Source organism: Trachemys scripta, chromosome 3 (genome assembly GCF_013100865.1).
Source record: "Trachemys scripta elegans isolate TJP31775 chromosome 3, CAS_Tse_1.0, whole genome shotgun sequence".
Classification (NCBI taxonomy): domain Eukaryota; kingdom Metazoa; phylum Chordata; order Testudines; family Emydidae; genus Trachemys; species Trachemys scripta.
In genome coordinates this window covers 164274518-164296893 of record NC_048300.1, presented here as the reverse complement: position 1 = coordinate 164296893, position 22376 = coordinate 164274518, and the positions used below count along the sequence as shown (strand labels likewise).

At 41.8% G+C, this 22376-nt stretch overlaps 1 protein-coding gene across 1 annotated transcript in view; it reads left to right on the top strand.

Annotated features, from left to right (window-relative positions):
• Positions 1–22376, top strand: part of ARHGEF10 (Rho guanine nucleotide exchange factor 10) — a gene marked incomplete in the record, with an annotated part of 171925 nt that overhangs the window by 144432 nt on the left and 5117 nt on the right. The window contains 2 exon segments of the mRNA XM_034766377.1: positions 5775–5949; positions 18270–18392. Coding sequence (XP_034622268.1) covers positions 5775–5949; positions 18270–18392 — 298 coding nt within the window.

Here is a 22376-nt window from a genome sequence, read left to right as displayed (position 1 = left end):
TGGCTCTCATTCTCTTTTTTCTGTATGGATTGGGCTCCCTCAAATTCATTTTGTTTTTATGTAAATAACATGTTTTAATTGTAATGTTTCAGTGTGGTTTTGGAAATGGCACAGTGCCCTGAGCCCCTTGGCCAGGGATATTTTGGAAAGCAAGGAATTGCTGTTGCGTAGTATTAAAGATCCCAGTACAAATTTTGCCCAAGTGTAGGCGTTTGCCTTTGCCCTTCCTCACTATTTTCCCTCCCACTAATGCAATATTTAGCATTTTGGGTCCTGTTTCCCTACAGACCTCCCACCAAAAGGTGGCAGCATTTCAGTATTGCTGTTGTGTCTAGACCCTGATCCTGTGGTTATCTCTGTGCAAACAGACTCATGCAGGATTGGGGCCTCACTTGTAAAATATCTCAGTATTTTATCGGCTGAAAGTCACTATGTAAATGAAAAATAATCCTATTTTTCAAGCCTTGGCTAATTATAGACAAACTACTTTAGTTTGAAAGATTTAAGTGGAATGATCTGAAATGAGTTAAACAAACAGAAATTTCCTGTGTTTCTGTTGCCTAAATATTGTAATTTTTTTAAAGTAGCAAAAGTCAATCACTATTTCATGAACAAAGAGACCCATTATGTGGAGCTTGCTATGCTTGAGAAACCATGGTTCAGTTCTTGGCACAGTTATTTAGGCCTGGAATCACAACTGAGTTTGCACTGTGCAAGTGGGCAACCTCTGAAAAGAAAGAATTCAACTGTGCAATACACTGTCAAAACAATAGTGGGCCATGTCAGGCTCCAGTGTTGGAAAGAGCGACTGTGGCATCCAAAATGTGTTTTGCAGCTCTGTGGTTGCTATAGAGTTGGAACAAGAGAGTCTGAGGAAAAAAACCTGGGCTTTGAATGGAAGGCGGAGAGGGAATGCGCTTATGAAAACTCAAGAAGGAGAAATGTAATATGCTAAATTGAGAACTTGTGATTGTTTACATAAAGATCGGGGATAGGTCCGGTTTTGTCACTCAGTAGTTGCCCTGCTTGTTCTATGAACTAAATTCTTTAAAGATAAAAATCAACATCTGTATTTCACATGGGTAATGCAATCAATGTAGATGCTAGCAGCTACTTTCAGTGAAAACATTTATGCACTGGCAAAATCCACGTTTTCGGTACATTCCTGCTCCTACTCTATATTAGAAGACCATTTGGTTGAGAAGAATGGCTTTTTGTGCATTCCCTATGTGGCTGAGAGCATGGTAAATAGATTTTTTTTTTTTCTGGATGTCTCAGATAACTGTACAAACAGAAGCAGACACTATGTGGTAGTTTAATGAATTAGCTGGTAAATATAGATGAATTAGAGACTCCGATGTGAATTGTTTGCAGTTGTGCTAATAGAATCATCTTCCTGCTCATGGTCAGAGCAGAACACTTCAGAAATGGTTCATTTTTAAATTTTGTATCATTAGTTCAATTACCTGCCTGATCCAAAGCCAGACGTCTAGAAATGAGCTTTGGGCTTTGGATCAGTCCTTAGGAGGATTTATCAACACACATTTGACATCATAATAATTGGGTGTGATACTATAAAGCAAACCATATTATTTTTGAAGCCATGATTGTCATGAAATTTTTACATGTACTATGGATGTATCGGGAAACTCACTTATAAGGATGAGCAGCTTTCCCAGGGGATCTGCCTGCAATGTGACAAATGAATGTCTCCAACTCTTGCTCTATTGGACAAATTATACATTTGTATTTTTAAATTGTGTATCTTATTTAAGGAAAACTGAGATGAGGTAAGATAGAGAGTTTAAGGAATGGGAAAATGTACAATACCATGTGTCATTAAGTGTCCAGTTTTTCTATGCTACTTGAGTAAAAATGTCATTGTAAAATAGTAGATATAAATGCATACAGCAGAGATGCTCTCCTTGCCTTCCAGATTGTGGTCACTAGTAAGGCCCAAAGGTAATACAGTTTGACTCACCAGAATTGAGAACGTGAGCATAATTTAACAGCCAAAGAGACACCTTCTCTATTCCTTTACTGTAATCTGTGCACTTGAGGAATATTACAATTCCTTAAAAAAATACAAAAAAAAAACCCTCCCCCTCAAAACCCACTAAACAGCAAGCATGAAAATAGGAATAATAAGAGAAGATAGACAGTATTCTCCTCTGTTACACTGATGTGGGTCTGGAGTAATTCTGTTGACATAAGTGGCATTACATTTGTCAGGTATGTTGTCAAGTAATATGATAGTGACTGAAAGAAAGGATGACCCATTGGTTAGGACAATAGTAGAGGAGTTGGGAGACCCAGTTTCAATTCCCTGTTCTCTCCCACAGACTTCCTGAGTGACTCTGGGCAAGTCACTTAGACTATCTGTGGCTCAGTTTCCCATCTGTAAAATGGGGATAATAAAACTTCCCTACCTCACAGGGGTGTTAATGAGGATATTTTAAATTGTGAGATGCCTAGATACTATGGTGATGGGGCCCATAAAAGTACCTAAGATGGACTGAGAGAAGAATTTGGCCTGATGTGAGTGGTCTTTGAGAAAGGTGTGGATTAGATGCTGACACTAAATGACCAGAATGTAATACTATCTGGTTAAGAAACATAAACAGGGAATGTTTATTTTTAAAATGTGAGAATAAAATTGAGTGTCTCTCAGAATTGTGAGACATAGAACAGCTCTATACTCTTAAATCCTTGAGGCTGAATCCATGCAGGGGAGGTATTTGTCATTTATGCATTACAGGGATTCTTTATCGTATACGAACAGCTCTGTACACTCCAGTAAGCAGCCTGCTTGCACAACATATAAAAATAGGGTGACCAGATGACCAGATGACAAGATATTGGAACACATGGGGGGGGGAGCCCCAGGGCCCCCCCCCCCCCCCCCCTACCCTCCCCCACACCCCACTGGAGCCATGGGGGAAGGGGGATACAAAGCCTGACGAAGACGCGGGCTGGGGGCGCAGGGCCCTGGCTCCGGCTGCATCCCCACCACAGGTCGGGGGCTCATGGCCCCCACTCCAGCCCTCCTGCAAGCCGCCAGTTGGGGGCGCATGGCCCTGGCCCCCGCCACAAGCACACGGCCCCAGCTCCCGCCCGCAGCCCTGTCGTGGGCACAGGGCCCCAGTCACAGCCCCGCTGCTTGCCTGGGGGATGGTTCCCACCCACTGGGAAACACCTGTCAGGTTCCTCTGGCTCCTAAGATCAGCGGCGGCCAGCAGGGTCTCCACTCCACGTGCTGCGCCTGCCACAAGCACTGGCTCCAGCTGCCAGGGTCAGGGGCAGCCAAGGTGAGGGTCTGCGCCCTGTTCGCACCCATAGCTCCCATTGGCCGCGATGGAGCCAGTGCTTGTGGTAGGTGCAGCATGCAGAGTCCCCCCCTGGCCGCCCCTGTGCCTCGGGGCTGCAGGGTCCTGCAGCCCGCCGTTTCCTGAGAGCCGCCCCAAATAAGTACTGCTGGGACCCGAGGTGAGTGCTCACCAGTGTACTCCTCCAGCCCCGAGCCAAAATATCGGGACAAATGGCGTCCTGACCGTACATCGGTCGGGACACTGGACAAACAACTAAATATCAGGACAGTCCCGATTTTATCAGGCTGTCTGGTCACCCTATGTAAAAAACAACAACAATCTGTTATTTCAAAGACGAGTCACTTATAATGGTGAAGAGGAAACAAGTTCCAAATGTTATGGCCAAACTTTGCTTTTACTGATTGAAGGGCTTCAGTTACATATAAGAGTTCTCATACCTTAAAGACAGGACACAGGTAGGGTCCTGCCTCATAATGGAAACCTTGCTGGAGCTAGAAGAGAGTTCTTGTAATTGGTCAGAGTGGTTACTTATTTCAGGAGTAATCCCTATGTGACTCCAGATTAAAGTGGCCATGCATAATTTGAACAGTAATTATATACTCTAGTAAACAAATTATCTCAGTTAAACTAGCTCTCCTGCATTCTGATGAATTTAAGAGTGACATGGGCTTTCAGCATACTCCTGTGAACACACTGCGCAGGGTCTTGCCTTCAAAGGAATATCAGAGCACTCACTACTCTGGCAAGAGGCACCCATCATCTTAAAGGACCAGGCTCATAAATTACCAACATTTATAAAGCTCATACCTTAAACAAAAAGAAAGCAATAATACTACATAAGACTTACCTATTCATATATGTAATTGAGCAAGTAATGATGCCTTTAGAGCCTTAAATAATATACTTTTTAAAGATCAATTTATCCCTAATCTCATTGTCCATTTTACTGAGTAGAAACAGAATTAAATAAAGACCAGAAAGAAAATCCTTGATATTATTAATAGTATTTTATCTCTTTGGTAAAGAAACAAAAATGGAGTTCCCCACTGAACCCTCCCAGGGCTCTAGGATTTTAATCCTGTTTCACCTTCTCCTCCATATTGGGTGTCTCTAAAGCAGGGGAGATTCAGAGTGACTTTTCCACATAATGAAATGACTGGCAATGTTAAATTTGACCCATCTTAATGTGTCCTTTTGTTCAGATATCCTTATCTGAGGGAGGTCAGAATTTTCTCAGTGACAACAAAACCTACAGGGACATTTTGTTACGTATTTTTATGATTAGGTGCTAGGTTATGTTATAGCCACCAATCTTACACTAATAAGCTATTCCCTGCTATGTATATTTAGGGCCATGAAAGACTGAGGCCATATTTTCAGTGTTGGTGTTTATGTACATCATGATGATATTCAAAACTTAAAATTGTTCTTTCAAAAGAAAGTTAATTGAATGGTTTGTTCAAAGAGAAGTTTAAAATAGGAGAGATTATTCATAGGGACTGTCTTTTAGTTATGTCTTTGTAGAGCACCTAGTGCAGGGGGCCCTAGTTCATGACTAGGGCTCCTAAGCTCATTGGTAATACAAATAAAAATAACTATTAATAATTACACCAATAATGGTTGGATCACTGGAGAGAGATGCTCATTATGGTCACCATTTGGCAGATTATTAATGCCACTGTGTGAAGTATGAAAGAGATTGAGATGAAGGAATTAGCAAGGGATGTGTGTGGAGACACCTGGGCCCTTCAAAATGACTGGGAGTCTTTTCCCATTTACTGGGTAAAATGGTGGGCAGGCACAGAAACCCAATCCCAAGGGGATTCAAGGCAACTGAAACTACTAGCAGAAAGCAAAATCTCACCCAGGAAAGTTAAAAATGCACCAGAAGTTACTGTGACTGATTCATGCTCACTGCAGTGAAGTTGTGTTCTGCCTTCCAAGTGAGTGTTTGTCTGTACATTCCACCCAAACCCAGGCCATGTTTACACTAGGGAGTCTTACAAAATACCCTACTGGTGGGTGCTCTACTGCAGATTTAATTAACATGATGGCAAAAATAAGTCCAGTCTCAGGAGACTTGTCTGTACTTGTGTTCCCATTGGAGCTACGATACAGAAATGCAGAATTCCTGTTAAGTAACAACTGTTATCAAATTCTAAATTCCCAGGATGTAATCAGATGAGCGTCTATAAAACTTTAGTGGCGAGAGCTTGGGATTCCCTCCTTAATAGTTATGCAGTTTTTTCCAAAACAAGTGGCAATGCAAACTAACACCGTATATGCAGCGGAGTCAGGACTTGCTCTTAGTGGAGCAAAGGGATCAGGCAACCTGGCACTCTACACAGAGAATAAAGGCACATTTCCTACTCTGAGAAGTTCATAAGTACAAATGAATGCTCTGTCATCGGTGCATCTATTATAGATCCTTTGTCTTCTTTGTAGCGCCATTTTGAAGCTCATCAAGAAGAAGGTATGGTGATCTCACACATGGCTGTTGCAGGAGTGGGAATCTGGATTGCCTTCACATCTGGATCTACACTCCGCCTATTCCACACTGAGACACTGAAACACCTCCAGGACATTAACATTGCCACTCCTGTTCACAATATGTTGTCAGGTAACTGCATTCTACACTCATGTTTTTGTTTTGGCTGAGTCACCCCCTTTTTATTCTGCTACAGTATCTCATAGATGTGGGCCTGAACTAGAACCCTAGTTTCATACTTTTAACTGTATCTAGATGTCAGCTGTGCAGCTTGAGTCTCTCTCTCTTGAATAGTTGGGTAGTCTGTATGTCAGATTGTGAGACACTATGAGAGTTAACAGAAAGACAATCTTTTAAGAAACTAAAGAGCAGGATTCATATATTTCAGTTCACCGTCTGCTCTTCAGAGCAGGGTATGCAATTAATTCCCTCCATATCTACCATCCCCATTACAAGACATAGAGAAAATAGTAAATTGCATATAGGAGGCCAGTTGGGGGCTCCAATTTTGTCCTGTTTTGTAGTACTGTTGAAGAATAGATTAACAAGATTTGTTGGGAAGAGCCAATTCAGCTTTTGTAAAGGGAAATCATGCCTCACCAATCTATTAGAATTCTGTGAGTGGAACAACAAACATATGGACCAGATTCAGAGTGGTAGCCATGTTAATCTGTATCAACAAAAAGAATGAGGAGTACTTGTGGCACCTCCTCGTTCTTTTTTTTTTATGGACAAGAGAAATCCAGTGGATATAGTGTACTTGGACTTTCAGAGAGCCTTTGACAATGTCCCTCACCAAAGGCTCTTAAGCAAAGTAAACTGTCATGGGATAAGAGGGAAGATCCTCTGTTGGATGAGTAACTGGTTAAAAGATAGGAAACAAAGGGTAGGAATAAAAGGTCAGTTTTCAGAATGGAGAGAAGTAAATAGTGGTGTCCCTCAGGGGTCTGTACTGGGACCAGTCCTGTTCATCATATTCATAAATGATCGGAGGAAAAGGGGTAAGCAGTCAGGTGGCAAAATTTGCAGACGATACAAAACTACTCAAGATAGTTAAGTCCAAAGCAGACTGCAAAGAGTTACAAAGGGATCTCACAAAACAGTGTGATTGGGCAACAGAATGGCAGATGAAATTAAATGTTGATAAATGCAAAGTAATTCACATTGGAAAACATAATCCCAAATATACATAAAAATGATGGGGTCTAAATAAGCTATTGATACTTAAGAAAGAAACCATGGAGTCATTGTGTATAGTTCTCTGAAAACATCTATTCATTGTGCAGCAGCAGTCAAAATAAAACTAGCAGAATGTTAGGAACCATTAAGAAAGAGATATATAACAAGACAGAAAATATAATAATACCTCTATATAAATCCATAGTACACCCATACCTTGAATGATGCATGCAGTTCTGGTTACCCCAAAAAAGTTATATTAGAATCCGGGGTGCTGAGAGCCATTGAAACAAACCCTGTATGTGATGGAAACCACTTCAAGCCAGGGAATGCTGCTGCATCCCCAGCACCCCTAGCTCCACCTATGATTTGAATTGGAAAAGGTATAGAAAGGGACAACAAAAATGACTAGCAGTATGGAGTAGCTTCCATATGAGGAGATATTAAAAAGATTGGGACTTTTCAGCTTGCATAAAAGACCACTAAGAGAGGATATGCAGCAGTGCAAGTACAGTGGCACGGTACCCCGTACCAGCAAGATATTTATAGCTGGTATGGCGTACCGGAAAGATACTCCTCTGGAGTGGCTTTAACGCCCTCAGCCCTGCCCCGCCCCCCTGCCCTTCCATGGAGCTGCGTCTCCTCCGTCCGTACAGCAGCAGCCCCGCCAGAGCACAGGGCTGGGTGGACAGGGATGAGGGCGGTACAGCCACCAGAGAGCTGCCAGCGTTCTGCTCCTTTCCTTGCTGTGGTTCCCAGTGACTGTCATAGGCAGGATATCAGGCTAGGACTGTTGGTCTTTTGCAATATCATAGAACTGGAAGGGACCTTTGAGGTTTCTAGTCCAGTCCCGTGCACTTATGGCAGGACTAGGTATTATCTAGACCATCCCTGACAGGTGTTTGTCTAACCTGCTCTTAAAAATCTTCAATGATGGAGATTCCACAACCTCCCTAGGCAATTTATTCCAGTGCTTAACCACCCGGACAGTTAGGAAGTTTTTCCTAATGTCCAAACTAAACCTCCCTTGCTGCAGTTTAAGCCCATTGCTTCTTGTCCTATCCTCAGAGGTTAAGAAGAACAATTTTTCTCCCTCCTCCTTGTAACAACCTTTTATGCCCAATGAACAGCTAGGGATTCCCCTGATGTAAGGGAATCCCAGGATGGCATAAAGCCACTGGCTGCCAGGTGCCTGGCACAGGGGCTGTTACAAATTGGCAGGCTAGCACAGCCCCAAGTCTGCTCAAATATATACCAGGAACTCACTTGCCCTGGGAATTGAGGGACTACAATGGTGAGTGGCTTACAGACGACTTCGACCCACCACACAGGGTTCCTGTGCTGAGCTTGACTGCACTTGAGACTCAGGATTAATTTTCTTGTTAGAACTGAATAGTTGATAGCACAATAAATTATACTATTACTTATGTCACTGTACATTCAATCTTTTCCTACAATAGGATATAAATAATAAAATCAATGCTGAAATAGCCCACCTGATAAATTCTCAAAATAGAATAGCTTTTGCCCATATTTCAAAAGGGTACATGTAAAAGTATATGTATTCACATGCACAAGTTACACACAGGCATCCTAATTTGTGTGTGTCCATTGCACTATATCTGGGCCTCGAGTGACTGAAAGCAAAAATGCATTTTTGCATGCATCTCTTTCCAAATTTGGGCAATTAGTTAGAGATTACTTTTCCTAATACTTTTTGGTTATAACTTGATGATGTCCCACTGCACACTGTGAAATGCAAAAGCAGCATTGCACAGAGAACATCTACTCTTTATTTAACAGGTTGCTAGAATTACAGATAATCCTTAATCATAATTTCATTAAAGGTAGCTATTCTCTTTTCTTACAATGACATCTTGGCATCTAATCCTATTCTGAAAATAATTATTTGTAATATAACGATTGTTTTTTTGCTGTAACAATTAAAGTGGCAACCCAGTTTAGTTTTTTTAAAAACACACATGTAATTGTTTTACTACAGAAAATAAAAGATTGAAGACCTTACTCCAAATGTTTTTTTGTTTATGTAGGTTTCTTTCTATTACCCTATGGGATTAATTTAATGTGTTAAAGCATGTGCTCACATTCACAGCTACCAACAGTAAAGTTTGTAGACAATAGCAAAATAATAGTTTTAAAGCAGAGAATGCATGAGTTAGGAATAAGAAATGTGACCTCTGTATTGACTATAGAAATGCTTCAAGGGTCTAGGATTCCTGAAAAGAAAGAGGGGAACTGGTTTTGGAAACAGGGTTGGCAATTTAACAGGGAAAAACTAGTTTAGGACAGGGCACTGGTAAATAAACTGGGAAAAATAAAATAATTACCAGAATATACTAGTGACAATTATTGGGAAATATTTAGCAGTTTGATAATAGTTTTTTAGCATATATAATAGTTAAATAATATTGAAAACTGAAATATGAGTCATGATATGTGAAAGTTCCTTGAGAAAATACTGAACTAAAATGTGTAGACATTTCGATGTTCAGTATTATATTACATATATTAATATTACGCCTACTGCAGCTTTACTTTTTATTTGTACAACCCTAAATTAATTTCCAAATCTCCAACCTTATGTAATCACAATTTGAATACGTAACTACAATGAAGTGTAATGTGGTGTGCGCTAATGAAACAGTTTTTAAAACAGAAAATGCCTTGAACTGGAATTGGTAGTTTTTCCCATGGCAGTAAAAAACATGATTTTATCTGATAAAAAACACCTCTGGTATGCATGACATCCCTTTTTGGAAAGTAAGCAGGAGGAGGTTTTGACACAAGGGGTTGGAAGAGACAAGGGGAGTCTTTTGCTGGGAACGTGGAAGGAAGCAAAGGGGAGAGACTCCCACTTAGGAAGGACAGTGGGAGCCTCAGAAGTGCCAGGAAAAGGAAAAGCAATGGGAAGGAGGGAAACAATTAGAATAGGGTTGCCAACTTTCTAATTGCACAAAACCGAACACTCTAGTCCCGCCCCTATCCTGAGACCATGCCCCACCCCTTCCTGAGGCCCCACCCCTGCTCGCTAAATTCCCCCTCCCTCGATGCCTCACTCTCCCCCACCCTCACTCACTTTTACTGGGCTGGGGGAAGGGGTTGGGGCATGGAAGGGGGGAAGGGCTCTAATAGAGGTGCGGGCTCCAGGGTGGGGCTGAGGATGAGGAGTTTGAGGAGCAGGAGGGGGCTCCAGGCTGTGGATTGGGGAGGGATTTGGTGTTTGGGATTGGGAGGGGGCTGTGGGCTGCGGCAGGGGGTTGGGGTGCAGGAGGGGGTACAGGCTCTGGGCTGGGGGTGCAGGCTCTGGGGTGGGCTCGGGGATGAAGCGTTTGGAGTGCAGGAGGGAACTCTAGGTTTGTGGGGGCTCAGGGCTGTGGCAGGGGGTTAGGGCTCAGGGTTGGTGTGTGGGCTTACCTCGGCGGCTCCCAGTCAGTGGTGCAGGGGAGCTAAGGCAGGCTCCCTGCCTGTCCTGGCACAGCGCTGCGCCCAGGAAGTGGCCAGCAGGTCCGGCTCCTAGGTGGGGGGGCTAGGAGGCTCCGTATGCTGCTCTTGCCCACAGGCACCATCACCCCAACTCCCATTTGCCGTGGTTCCCAGCCAGTGGGATTGTGGAGCCAGTGCTTGGGGCAGGCACAGCACGTGGTGTCCTGTGCTCCCCCCCACTGCCTAGGAGCCGGACCTGCTGGTGTCTTTTTGACCGGGGCATTCTGGTCGAAAACAGGACACCTGGCAACCCTAACTTAGAAAGGATTGTTCAGGAGAGGCTGGACATGAACTGGCTGTAAGGAGGAGGGAGGAAATGGCAGAGCTGGCCATGATGGAAGGGGAAGCGTCTATCAGGAGATTGACATCTCCTCAATTATTCACATTTCATTAAGTGTTTGGAAACAATTATTGGCCAAAGTAGAGTATCAAAATTTAGCCTGCAATATGGCTGCATGCCTCTCTGCAGTGGAATTTAGGCTCATGCCTGTTTTTCATTTATTTCCAGTCCGTCTCCTTGTCAAAGTTCTCCAAGTCCAAAATGTTTCAATGGTATTAAAAGATATGGTTTCATTTTTCTTTCCAAATCTCCCTATTTGTACCTAAGGATGATATTCAGATCACTTGCACCCATGTGCCCCAAATGCAGCTTAGCCCAGCACCGGGGAAGGGGGTGGGGGGGGAGGGTCAGCGTGCTGCTTTGATTTGAACAATGATCAGTTTTTTGGCACTGAAAGTATTTTTTTCCTTAAACAGAATAGTGTATAAAATTTTAGATTTAAAAAATAAATCCCTTTCTTACCTACTTATCGTCTCACCCTACCTACTATATATTGCATTCGCTTCAAAATAAAGCTCCACTGTAAATGGTGTCATTAGTATCTCTTCGTTTTTACAGTGCTCTATTAAGAGTCTATTCTAAATTGTATGTAACTCCCACACTGAAGACTGGTTACTGAATTTTCTTCTTGCTCTGTGTTTAAATGGGCCATTCCGTTTAATTTGTCCTATTTGTGCAAAAGGATGAGGATCAGCATAAACAGAAGATTAACACTAAGTTAATATTTCCTACAGTGGTGCAAAGAAAGTGTTGAATTCCTTGTTGAAAATGTTTGTTCTCTATGAGTGTAATGAAAAAAAAGTCATCTTGAAAATATTTAGTTTAAGCTGTCATTGCCATGGTAATAAAATAGGCTGATGTAATTGATGTAATTGACCAACATTTTCCTGTAAAAGAGTTTTGGCTATTTTTAATATCCTCTTGTGTAATTCTCAAAACTTTAGGGGTTTTTCTTTTCTTTCAAAAACCTCTCCTGTGAGTCAAAGGTTTTTTTAAGAGTGGAAATTGTGCAGAAAAAATGCTACAATAGTGTCCATTTGAAACATGAAATGCATTCCAGTTATTCAGTAGCAGTTCTTGGATCTCTGAGCATGATCCCACAACATTGTAACCAAAAAGGTTAAAAGAGAGAGAAGTAGGTGGTTTGCATAATAAATTTGCTCAGAGCCTTCTACAATTAAAAACGAAAACAGCCAAAGACCACATCACACGGTGTGTAATATACTGGACGCTAAAAAGGAGTGGTGTGAAATGACTGCATGTTTAGAAGTCTTGTATTGTAACGTATTGTGCTGAGAAATGCTTAGGGGTGTGTGGGCATTTGATTCATGCTGTCCATCCAGGGCTCGGATGTGTGCTGCAAGGGAATGTTTGTATTTTAAATGGAACAACCCAGTTAATTGTATGCAGTTTGACAGAGGCTCATTAACATGCAAAAAGAAGAGTGAGTAAAAGCTCACGGTTTATTGAACTCAGAGATGAGAAGAACAGGGGGAAGAAGTTAGTCTAAAAATCCTCCCAATGTGCCTATGCAAGAGAATGTTTGCTACAGGAAGAATAGACCCAATGTCATGACAAGTCTATCAAGAATCTGGACTCCTTGGATCAGATTCTCAGCACACGAAGGGGCCATAAAACCAGCTTAACTCAGGGATTTGCTGTGATTCTGCTCTTCTTTACCTCAGTAGATCCATTGCGGTTAATGGAATTACATTTACTGTAGAATCAGTGTGAGTGAGAGGAAAATTATAATCCTTTTATCTGTCTCCTACTGCTCCAGGAGGGAAAGGTCACTTTGAATTATGTGGCTCTGCTGAAGTTACACAACACAAAGTAATTTAGCATTAGGTTTTCACAATTTTATTGCCATGTGAACACAGCTTTCAATGTCCCGGCCTGCCTTCCCTGCCACAAAGAATGTTCCTGTTCTACCTTGGGAAAGGTAACATTGCAACCTACTGCAGAGTGCACGGTAAGGCAAGAGTGAAACGTGGAGGAAATGGCAGAGGAAAGGATTGTCTTCCTAATAACTGCAAGCTGGCAGAGTTGAATAATAAAAAAGCAGACATAGCCCATAACAAACATGAACCGATAATGTCATTGTGTTTTTCTCCATCTGATACATTGTAAGGGAGGCATCTGATGGCTTCTGCTTGGGGAGGTAGTGCCAGGGGAGAGGAGATCTGTAGTGGAAGGCAGTTACTCCCATGATCTTGGGAGTTCCTGAATACTGCCATTTATGGGCTGGATATTGGTTGTATTCTGGCCCTTTAGACTACTTATGTGACTCAAAAGGAACAGGAATCGGCCAGCTGAGAGTTCCTCTGGTGCGAGAGAGTTCTCAGTTGGTGTTGAATGAGCGCCCCCACGCTTCAGCCCCAGAGGGGAAGTGGCCTGAGCATGCTCCAATCTAACTATGTTCAGTGGGTGCAATGTTTAAACATGTAGTCAGCTGCCATAAGTTAGAGCAGCTCCTAGATTACTCTGATTTATCCAGGGCCTCAGTGCAAACATAGACTGGTCCTGGGAATCAGGGAACTATAAATGGCCTCCTGATGGATCTCTTTCTCTGCTGCTGGGCCTATGTTTTTAATGCAACGGAATGTATGGGAGTGGATTAGGTTGCAGGAGATGAAACGGGTGAGGGATCTAATGGGGGGCCTGGTGTGAGGAAAAGATGAAGCTGAGAGAACTGTCAGTTTCTAGAATACTGGAAAGTTTAAACATAGCAATTGTTTTAATCGCAAGATACCAGCAAACACAAGGGGTTAGAACCCAGTATCTTCAGCTCAGTACACCCTGCTACCACTATAGCCAAAGGACCAACCCCTTTAGCTGGTAACAGAAGAGGTCTAGTAGCCTTTGTAGAAAAGACACTAGGTGTGGCATGAGCATACACCTCTTGCCAATATGTTATATATGTTGCCTTTGAGGGCAAACTTGTGCCCAATATATTTGGTCCACAGTTCAAATAGGCAACTTTGCAACAACCCCTGTCACAATTCATATAGTCTACTTAAGGCATGTATACCATGCTTCCTTGTTCACAAGGTTTTTTTAAAGTATTACTAATTAATAGTCATACTATACACATGCCACATTTTTATTAACTAGATTGTATTTTTTTCATGATCACACATTTTATTTTTCAGTAAAGAACACTGATATTTAAATATCCTCAAACCAAACAATTTCCCAGGTGTTTTTAAAATTTGTAATGCAGTCTGTCCTTTGAGAGAGATTCTGCTGACCCTGAACTATCTGATTTCTTTGTGCTTATGGATGATGACAAGTTACCTATCTAACAAAGGGGTAGTTTCCGTTCTTTATCCTCTAACATTACGAATGTGTTTCCTGGAAACTGATGAGAAAGAGAAACAAAGAAAAAATATTTTCTCATTTCCTCTCTATAGAAAATAAAGTACACTCATTTGTAGTTAATAAACCTTCACCGCTGTTAAAGGGTTTTTTTATCAAGTTGCCGTCCTACAAAAGAGTAAAAAGAGGGAAAGCCGGGAGGGTAGTCTGATACAATAAACAGCACTGTAGGGTTTTTAGGCAGTTTAATTTGCAGGTTGGGCCAGATCCTGCAGCAGAATCTGTGCAGGTGCATCCCTGCATAGAACTGACTGCAGAGGGCTCTGTGTAGGGGCAAAAGTTTCACTTACACATATCCAGTTGCAGGACCAGAGTCAAAAGCTGATACCTGAGGAAGATCTAGATGGAGGCTTGAACCTGAAAAAAATAGAATAAATGAGCCTGCTCAATTAAGCATGTCCATAAGTCTTCCCAGGATCAGGGTCTTATTAAGTTTACTAGTTTAACAATTCCACTAAGTATTAGTCCAATTTCATCTGAAAGATTTCATTTAATACAGGAATACTAATATTTAGCTTTTATATTTATCACCTTCTCTTGAAGACTGTAATGGTGAATATCTTGTTGTTGTTATTTTTAGATAGAACACATTAAATTAATCAGGGGCCATTGCTTGTTTGCATTTGTTTCCCCCTGGGATAAAATAAACAAACTTTAAAAGTCACAGATTTGCACACCATAGCAAGATTACAAATCTTATTTTGCAAACAACAATTAAACCTTTTTATGAGTGGTTTTATTTGTCATCACACATTACTATAAGTTATGTCAAAAATACGTATTCACATGCAGATGTTTCCTGCTTTCCCAAGATTTCAAAGCAAGCACTTTTCCTTTTGACCTCACTTTTAGTGGTTCATGCATAAGGTTGTGTTCTATATATAGGACTCTATTCTGCCTGCAAATCACATACTATTTTCACATGTGGAAATAATAATGTTACTTCACAGGTGCAAATTACCAGTTGGAATTTGCTTCAAGGCTAAAGTGTGAAGACAGGCATTGAGATTTTTTCCCCAGTGTTGAACACCCTAAAAGGCATTGCAGATATTAGATATATGAAGATCCCATTACTGCAGTGCTTAGATAGGTAAAACTACCACTGGAATTTTGCCTGCTTAAGAACAGTAGGATTGGACCCAAAGATGTTATATATTTAGGAACATTAGCTTGTTTGCATTATGGATGAGCTAAACCACAAAATTTGGCTCTTGAAAACCCCCAAATTCAGAGGTGTTTGGAACCAAGGATTTGGTTCATTTTGGTCTATTAAGATATTTGCTAAATTTGGAAATCTGGAATCAGTTGTGTATTTTGAGATCTTCTCAAGTTCAGAGATAACTAGAAATGATTTTGGTTTGTGCCCATCCCAAACTAAGCCTAATGAAATTGTGCAATTGAGAAAATCATAATTAGTATATAGAAATATCTGCATAATATCTGAGTATGAAAGGCAACCTAATATTAGAAGATGTGAGTTTGGTTTGGTGGGTACCATGTATAATACTTACTGTTCTTTGCTTAGTAGGTTCTTTGTTTCAACAAGGAAATGTATTGGTTTATTAATGTGTTTTTATTTGCCTTCACTTTCACAAACAGAGCAAGGCTGTAGCCTCTGGCATCATTCTGGGATATGATGATTTTTTCTCTGATAGGTGTCTTCCATTCTCCATTTTCATCCAGCTGCAATCACTTTAATGCCATCTACCCTCTGACTGTAAGGGTAGAATTTTCAGTCTCCTTCAAGTCTGTCCCTCTGATCAGCTGTGAAAGGACCACACTTGCATACTCCCCTTTGGAAACCTAACACATCTCCTCATTTATATTTCAGTTAAAAATATTAAGCTTTCACAAGACACATAATAATTTACTTGTAGACATAGAACTTTAATTGTATGCTAAGATGACTTCTTATTGTTTGCTATACCAGAGAGAGGAAGGGAGAAAGAGAAAAACTAATATTGTGGATTTTTTCATTATGCCTGATTTATATTTGTAAGTAGATTTGACTAGCGCTGTTAGATGTTGCTTTATAAGACCATACTGTTTCTCTCACATGCTTTTTGATGACTGTTTTGTCTCTTTTATCCTTACACATTCTAACATCCTTTTTTCTCTCCAGTGCTTTTGCTTTCCAATGCTCTCCAGGCTTTCAATTAATTAATCAAAATCTTCTGTCCCCTGTTTATTTTTTAATGCAGTGGTTCTCAAACTTTTTTTTTTTTTGCAGACCACTTAATGATCTTTCCAAATGTTGTTTGTACCGTTAGCTAACTATGGTAAAGCACTTTGGATAAAAGCGCTATATTAAAAAAAACCTTAATAATAATTAATGTTTTTTTGGTTTTACAAATAAAAGCACATAATTCATATTTTAATACCAGTAGTCTTACCTTTCTAAGGTGATGGATGTGCCCTCTCTACCCTGCCACAGCAGCCCCTGAGCTGGGGCTGGGAAGGAGGGCCATCTCTCCCTGGCAGCCATAGCCCTGGAGCTGGGGAAAGTCGTCTTTTTCTCTGGCTGCTGAAGCCCTGCATGTCCCAAATTCCCCCACCCTGTCTTCTCACCCCACTGTCCCCTCACACCTACCCCCTATTCCCCCCAAGGCCACCACCTCACCTTACATGTGCGTTTTCTCCAGGGTCCAGGCACCTAATTAGTGGAGCCATGCCTGCGCGGCTCCACTAATTAGGTGGGTGGCCCTTCATTCTCTCATGTCTGGCCGCCCAGGTGCACATCTTAGAGGGAACAATCTGTAGACCACCTGATGGAGCTCGCGGACCACTGGTTTGAGAACCTCTGGTTTAATGAATAAATCTGAAGCCATTTTGCTCTGACATACATTCTTACTCCAGATAGCTGAAAAATCCATTCTATTACTTTATAAAAGAGATACAAGTTATAAGGACCAGCAAGAAAGGGAACATTGAAGAAATGACACCATAGAGGAAACTTTTTACATTGTCAAATGTCAAATAATGAAATGTAATTCAATCCTGATATTCTAATTATTATTTTCTATCCCTTTCTATATGTAACCTAGCCTTTTTATTTATTTGTTTATTTATTTTACCACAACTCCACACTGAGCAGAGGTTTTCATTGAACTGTCCACAATGAAGATCTAGTCTTTCTTCCTAAGTGGTTACAGTTAATGTGGAACCTAGCAATATGTATAAATAGTTTACATTATTCCTTTCCATGTGCATTATTTTACATTTGTCAATGCTGAATTTCATCAGCATCATGCTGTCCATTCACCTAATGTTATTAGGTCTCTTTGGAGTTCTCCACAATCTTTTCTAGTAATGGCCATACTAAAAAATGTCATGTCCTCTGCAGATTTTGCCGTCTCACTCTTCACTGCTGTGCCAGAACCTCACTGAATATATAAATCAATACTTAACCTAATATGGAGTTTTGGGGGACCCAGGCCACCACTTTAGTCCATCTCTTTGTTTCTGTCTCTTAGCCAGTTTCTAATTCAGGACATAACGTCACCTCTTGTCACAGAACTACTTAGTTTCCATTCATGAGGGAGGCTGTTAAAGACTTTTTGAAAGTCCATGTGCATTGAATCAATCAGTTATATTTTTTCTCCCTCAAAGGCTACAAGGATTTTGAGCAATCCCAAAATACACCAAGCTATTACAGAAAAGTAGAAAAATATGCAGTTATGCTCATGAAATATGGACAGTGTTGAGTCTTGAACACAATGTAACACTGTAGCCTTGTATAATTCTGTTTTGTATTATATAGTATTATATATTGTAGTGTTGCGACGAAGAATATGTAAAAGTAACCTGTTTGTAGAAGTAATATATAGCTGCTTTCAGCAGCATTTCAAAAGTAATTTCATTTCATGCGGGTTATATGGCATGCAGGTAAAGTTTCAAGGCCTTGCTTCAGCAAAATATTTAAGCTTTTGTTTAAATGTTTTGCTGAATCAGAGCCCATAACAATGTAATTCTGTGCAGTTTACTGTAGGTTTCCTTTACAAAATCAAAGGTTATGTCTGTTAAATAATGCATCTCTCTCTGAATTTCACAGGACACCAACGTGTTTCTGTGACCAGTCTGCTGGTGTGCCATGGATTATTGTTAGTTGGAACAAATCTGGGTATTATAGTAGCACTACCAGTGCCTCGTTTGCAAGGAATTCCAAAAGTAACGGGTGAGTAAAATTTTTCATATATTTTTGTATGATGGTATGCTGAAGACTGGATTTGCAGTACATTAGTCAATAAATCAAGTAAATATGTAAAATTTTGTGTATTGTATAGACATGGTTTGAGCTTTTTTATGAGTATTTGTTGATCCTACTTAGTTTTATAGTATATCTGTAACATATTTCTATTGTCTTCTGTTATTTTTGCTTTATTAAATCAGTGTCCATGACTACAACTGTTGTTGTTCTTTTGAGGCAGAGTGGGATGGAGGTTAGTTCTTCAAGCCATGTATTATGGAGGGAAGAAACCTCTGTGTCTAAGATTGGAACCGCCTTTCCACTGTAAAGAGAAATGTTGTTCTCCTCTACAGTTTTTTGGAAATGTTATACCAGAAAGCAAATTGGCATGTCAGAGGAGAGTCAAGGGAGTGTTTATTTCCAAATTTGGAGAGAAATGGCATACTGGATTTGGAGAGATGGGTATTGAAAGTTCAGTGTTTTTTCCTGATTGGTTATTTTTGTGACATGATCACTTCATAACATTGAGGTCTTGAAGTGTAAGATTTGACTTATTAGTTAGCTTTTGACAACTATAGCCTTTGGGGGCCTGCTGAAGTGATAAGGCACCTTATTTTGGTAGTTATTCATTTCTGAGATAGAAACATCAGAACTCTGCCAACATTTTGGAAACATTTCAATTCTGCTCTTAACTACCATAATAAAGCAAGGTTCAAAAAGGTGTGCTGGATGTGGCATAGGTGAAGCTACAGTTTGGTTTCAGAACTTCACCTAGAATTTCTGAGTTGTGGAGGGAAGCAGGAAGACCTTATAAGCCAAGCAACTTATATCTAGTTTCCATAATAAACTTTTTAAAACCAAAACTCCTGTAACTTTACAAAAATAAAAATAAGATTGACTGCTATTCAGAAAAATAACAATATGTATCAATAACTTAAGAGAAGACAACATTATGTTTTTAATTGGCAAACCTAAAAAAATTAATGTTTAGGAGAAACTTTAAAAATAGATGGATTGTATGGAAATCATAGTTAAAGTCATAAAAAAAAACCCTTTAACTTTTAACCTCCCATTTCCACTTTGGTTATTTTGTCTGAACTGTAATTCTTAAATTTATTTTGGGATTGAGAGTTTTTCTATGGGCCTTAGGAGGTCCAAAGCTCCAGGCATATTAAATTTGGAGAAAATATACTTTTATAGTTTGCAGGTTGAGTATCAGGAATATGAATCTCAGAGCACCGATTTTTATAATTGCCTCACTTCATATGTGTGTCTCTAATAGCAATTGTGATAGTTCATCATTACACCTTGCACTTACTATATAAGGGTTTGTCTGCACAGTGGGGAAATGCGCTTTACATAGGTTTGCCAGGCGTCTGGTTTTCAACCGAAACATCTGGTCGAAAAGGGACCCTGGCAGCTCCAGTCAGCACCCGTGACTGGGCCATTAAAAGTCCGGTCGGCAGCGCAGCAGGGCTAAGGCAGGCTCCCTGCCTGCCCTGGCTTCGCTCAGTGCCTGGAAGCGGCCAGCATGTCCCTGCGGCCCCTAGGCGCAGGGGCGATCAGGGAAGTTCTGCACGCTGCCCCCGGTGCCAGCTCCGCAGCCTCCCATTGCCTGGGAACCGCAGCCAACGAGAGCTGCAGTGATGGCACCTGCAGGCGCGGGCAGCGCACACCGCACAGAGCTGCCTGGCTGCACCTTTGCCTAGGGGCCAGAGCTGGATATGCCAGCCACTTCCAGGAGCAGTGCGGAGCCAGGGCAGGCAGGGAGTCTGCCTTAGCCTCACTGCGCCACTGACTGGGAGCCACCTGAGATAAGCGCTGCCTGGCTGGAGATCACATCGTGAACCCCCTCCCACACTCCAACCCCCTGCCCCAGGTCGGAACACCCTCCTGCATCCTAACTCCCTCCCAGACACTGCACCCCCTCCGGCACCCCACTCCCTGCCCCATTTCAGAGCCCCCTCCCGCACCCTGAACTCCTCATTTCTGGCCCCACCCCAGAGCCTGAACCCCCAGCTGGAGCCCTCACCTTCTCCTGCACTCCAACCCCCTGCCCCAGCCCAGTGAAAACGAGTGCTGGTGGGAGAGAGCAAGTGACTGAGGAAGGGGGCTAGAGTGAGAGGGGCGGGGCCTCAGAGAAGGGGTGGGGTAGGGATGGGGCAAGGGTGTTCAGTTTTGTGCAATTAGAAAGTTGCCAACTCTAGCTTTAGAGGGTGTGATTTCTAAAGCACACCAACATGTTGCGCGTTAATTAGTCCATGTGCTGCTACACATTCAGTGTTCCATATTGTGCTTTAACGTAGTGCTGTTTGAAACGGTACTATGTTAAAGCACACTAGGGAGCCTTTACTGCACATCAGTAGCAGAGGTGCTGGAACTATTTGTATAGTGGGGGTGCTGAGAGCCATTGAATCAAACTTTAAAACCCTGTATATAATGGAAACCACTTCAAGCCAGGGGTGCAGCAGCACCCCTAGTTCCAGCACCTATGATCAGTAGGGTCTACATGGACCAATTAATGCCCAACACATTAGTGTGCTCTAGAAATCATCCCCCCCTGGAATGTATTACCTCACTGTGTAGACAAGCCCTAAGTGATAAATTTCATGATCACAGCCTAACAATATGTCAAACATGGGAGATAATGCAAAACTTTTTGATGCACGTCTGGTAACTCACAGTATGCAAGTCACACCAATAGCATGCACATAGGACACCTCTTCTGTTTTCGGCTTGCATCAGGTGAACACATGGTGATGGTTTGGAGTGAACTGAGGTAGTAGTGTTCTCGGGGGTATCCCATGGTCCTTTGCTTTCCAGCTGATCTGCATCAGGGTTCTGGGTCTCAGAAAGATCCTGGTTCTCAGGGGACAGCTCCTCTCCAGCATCTTCCCACTCAAGCTCTACTGGACCTTGCTGTCATCCTCGAGGTGGGGGAGATTGTGGCCAGTGGACTCCACGTGGTGTCTTGAAAAAGTTGTGCTATACTTATGTAGGATCCTGTCCAGTTTATCATAAAATGGACAGGTCATATGGCCCTTGCCAAATTGCCTCCTTCTGTCCCTCGTTTCAATGTACTTACTTCTGAGTGGCTTGCTCTTTATCCAGCACAGGTCAGCATCTCAGTCATGACACCTTGTGGACATCTGCTTGGCAGTGTCCGCAAAAAGGTCTTTATTCTTCTGGCTGGCCACAAAAGTGACATACACTGACGCTTCTCCCCAGATAGTGATGAGATCCAGGGTCTCAGCACATCTCTAAGCAGCTGCGCAAGGCATGTTGTTGGGCTTCTGGAGTGCCATCGCAGTTGTATTGCAAGAATATTGAAACACTCAGTAACGGAGGGGAAGGGGGAGAAATGGACATGCAAATTGGCAAATTCTGGCTCTGCGTCAGCTTTTAAAGAAGCGGGGAGAGGTGGGGGAAATTCCTGGGAACTTGACACCAGAGCATGGGAAGGCACACAGGGGAACAGATAGATCAGTAATTGTCTACCCACAAGGCACAGTGGGATAACCATTGGAAGCATGGAGAAAGTGGTGTGCAGCAATTGCGTCCACATGAACAATATAGACCACACTAATTCAATTTGCAGCAAACCCAGCGTTAGTAGCAAATTTTGAGTTAGTGCATGGTGATGGTCTGCATCATGTGTATGCAACCATTTTCAAACGGAATCAGCTTGGTTTGATCTGCTTTAAAAGCCTTGTGTAGACAAGCCCTTAGATGATGTGTGTAGATATGCCAACTCTGTTTCTCTGTACAGCTTACTGATCTGAGATACATCCACCTGTGTCTATTTGGAACCTTGATTTACTATATATGCATTTGTCACAGATTCACATAATCTGTCTATCTTTGGGTATCTCACAACTTTCTCTCATTCCAAATTATGCCTGGTTCTTCCTGAGGCCAATGATCTTGTCTGACATACAGGCACATTTCAGGACCACATCCCCCCACCCAGGT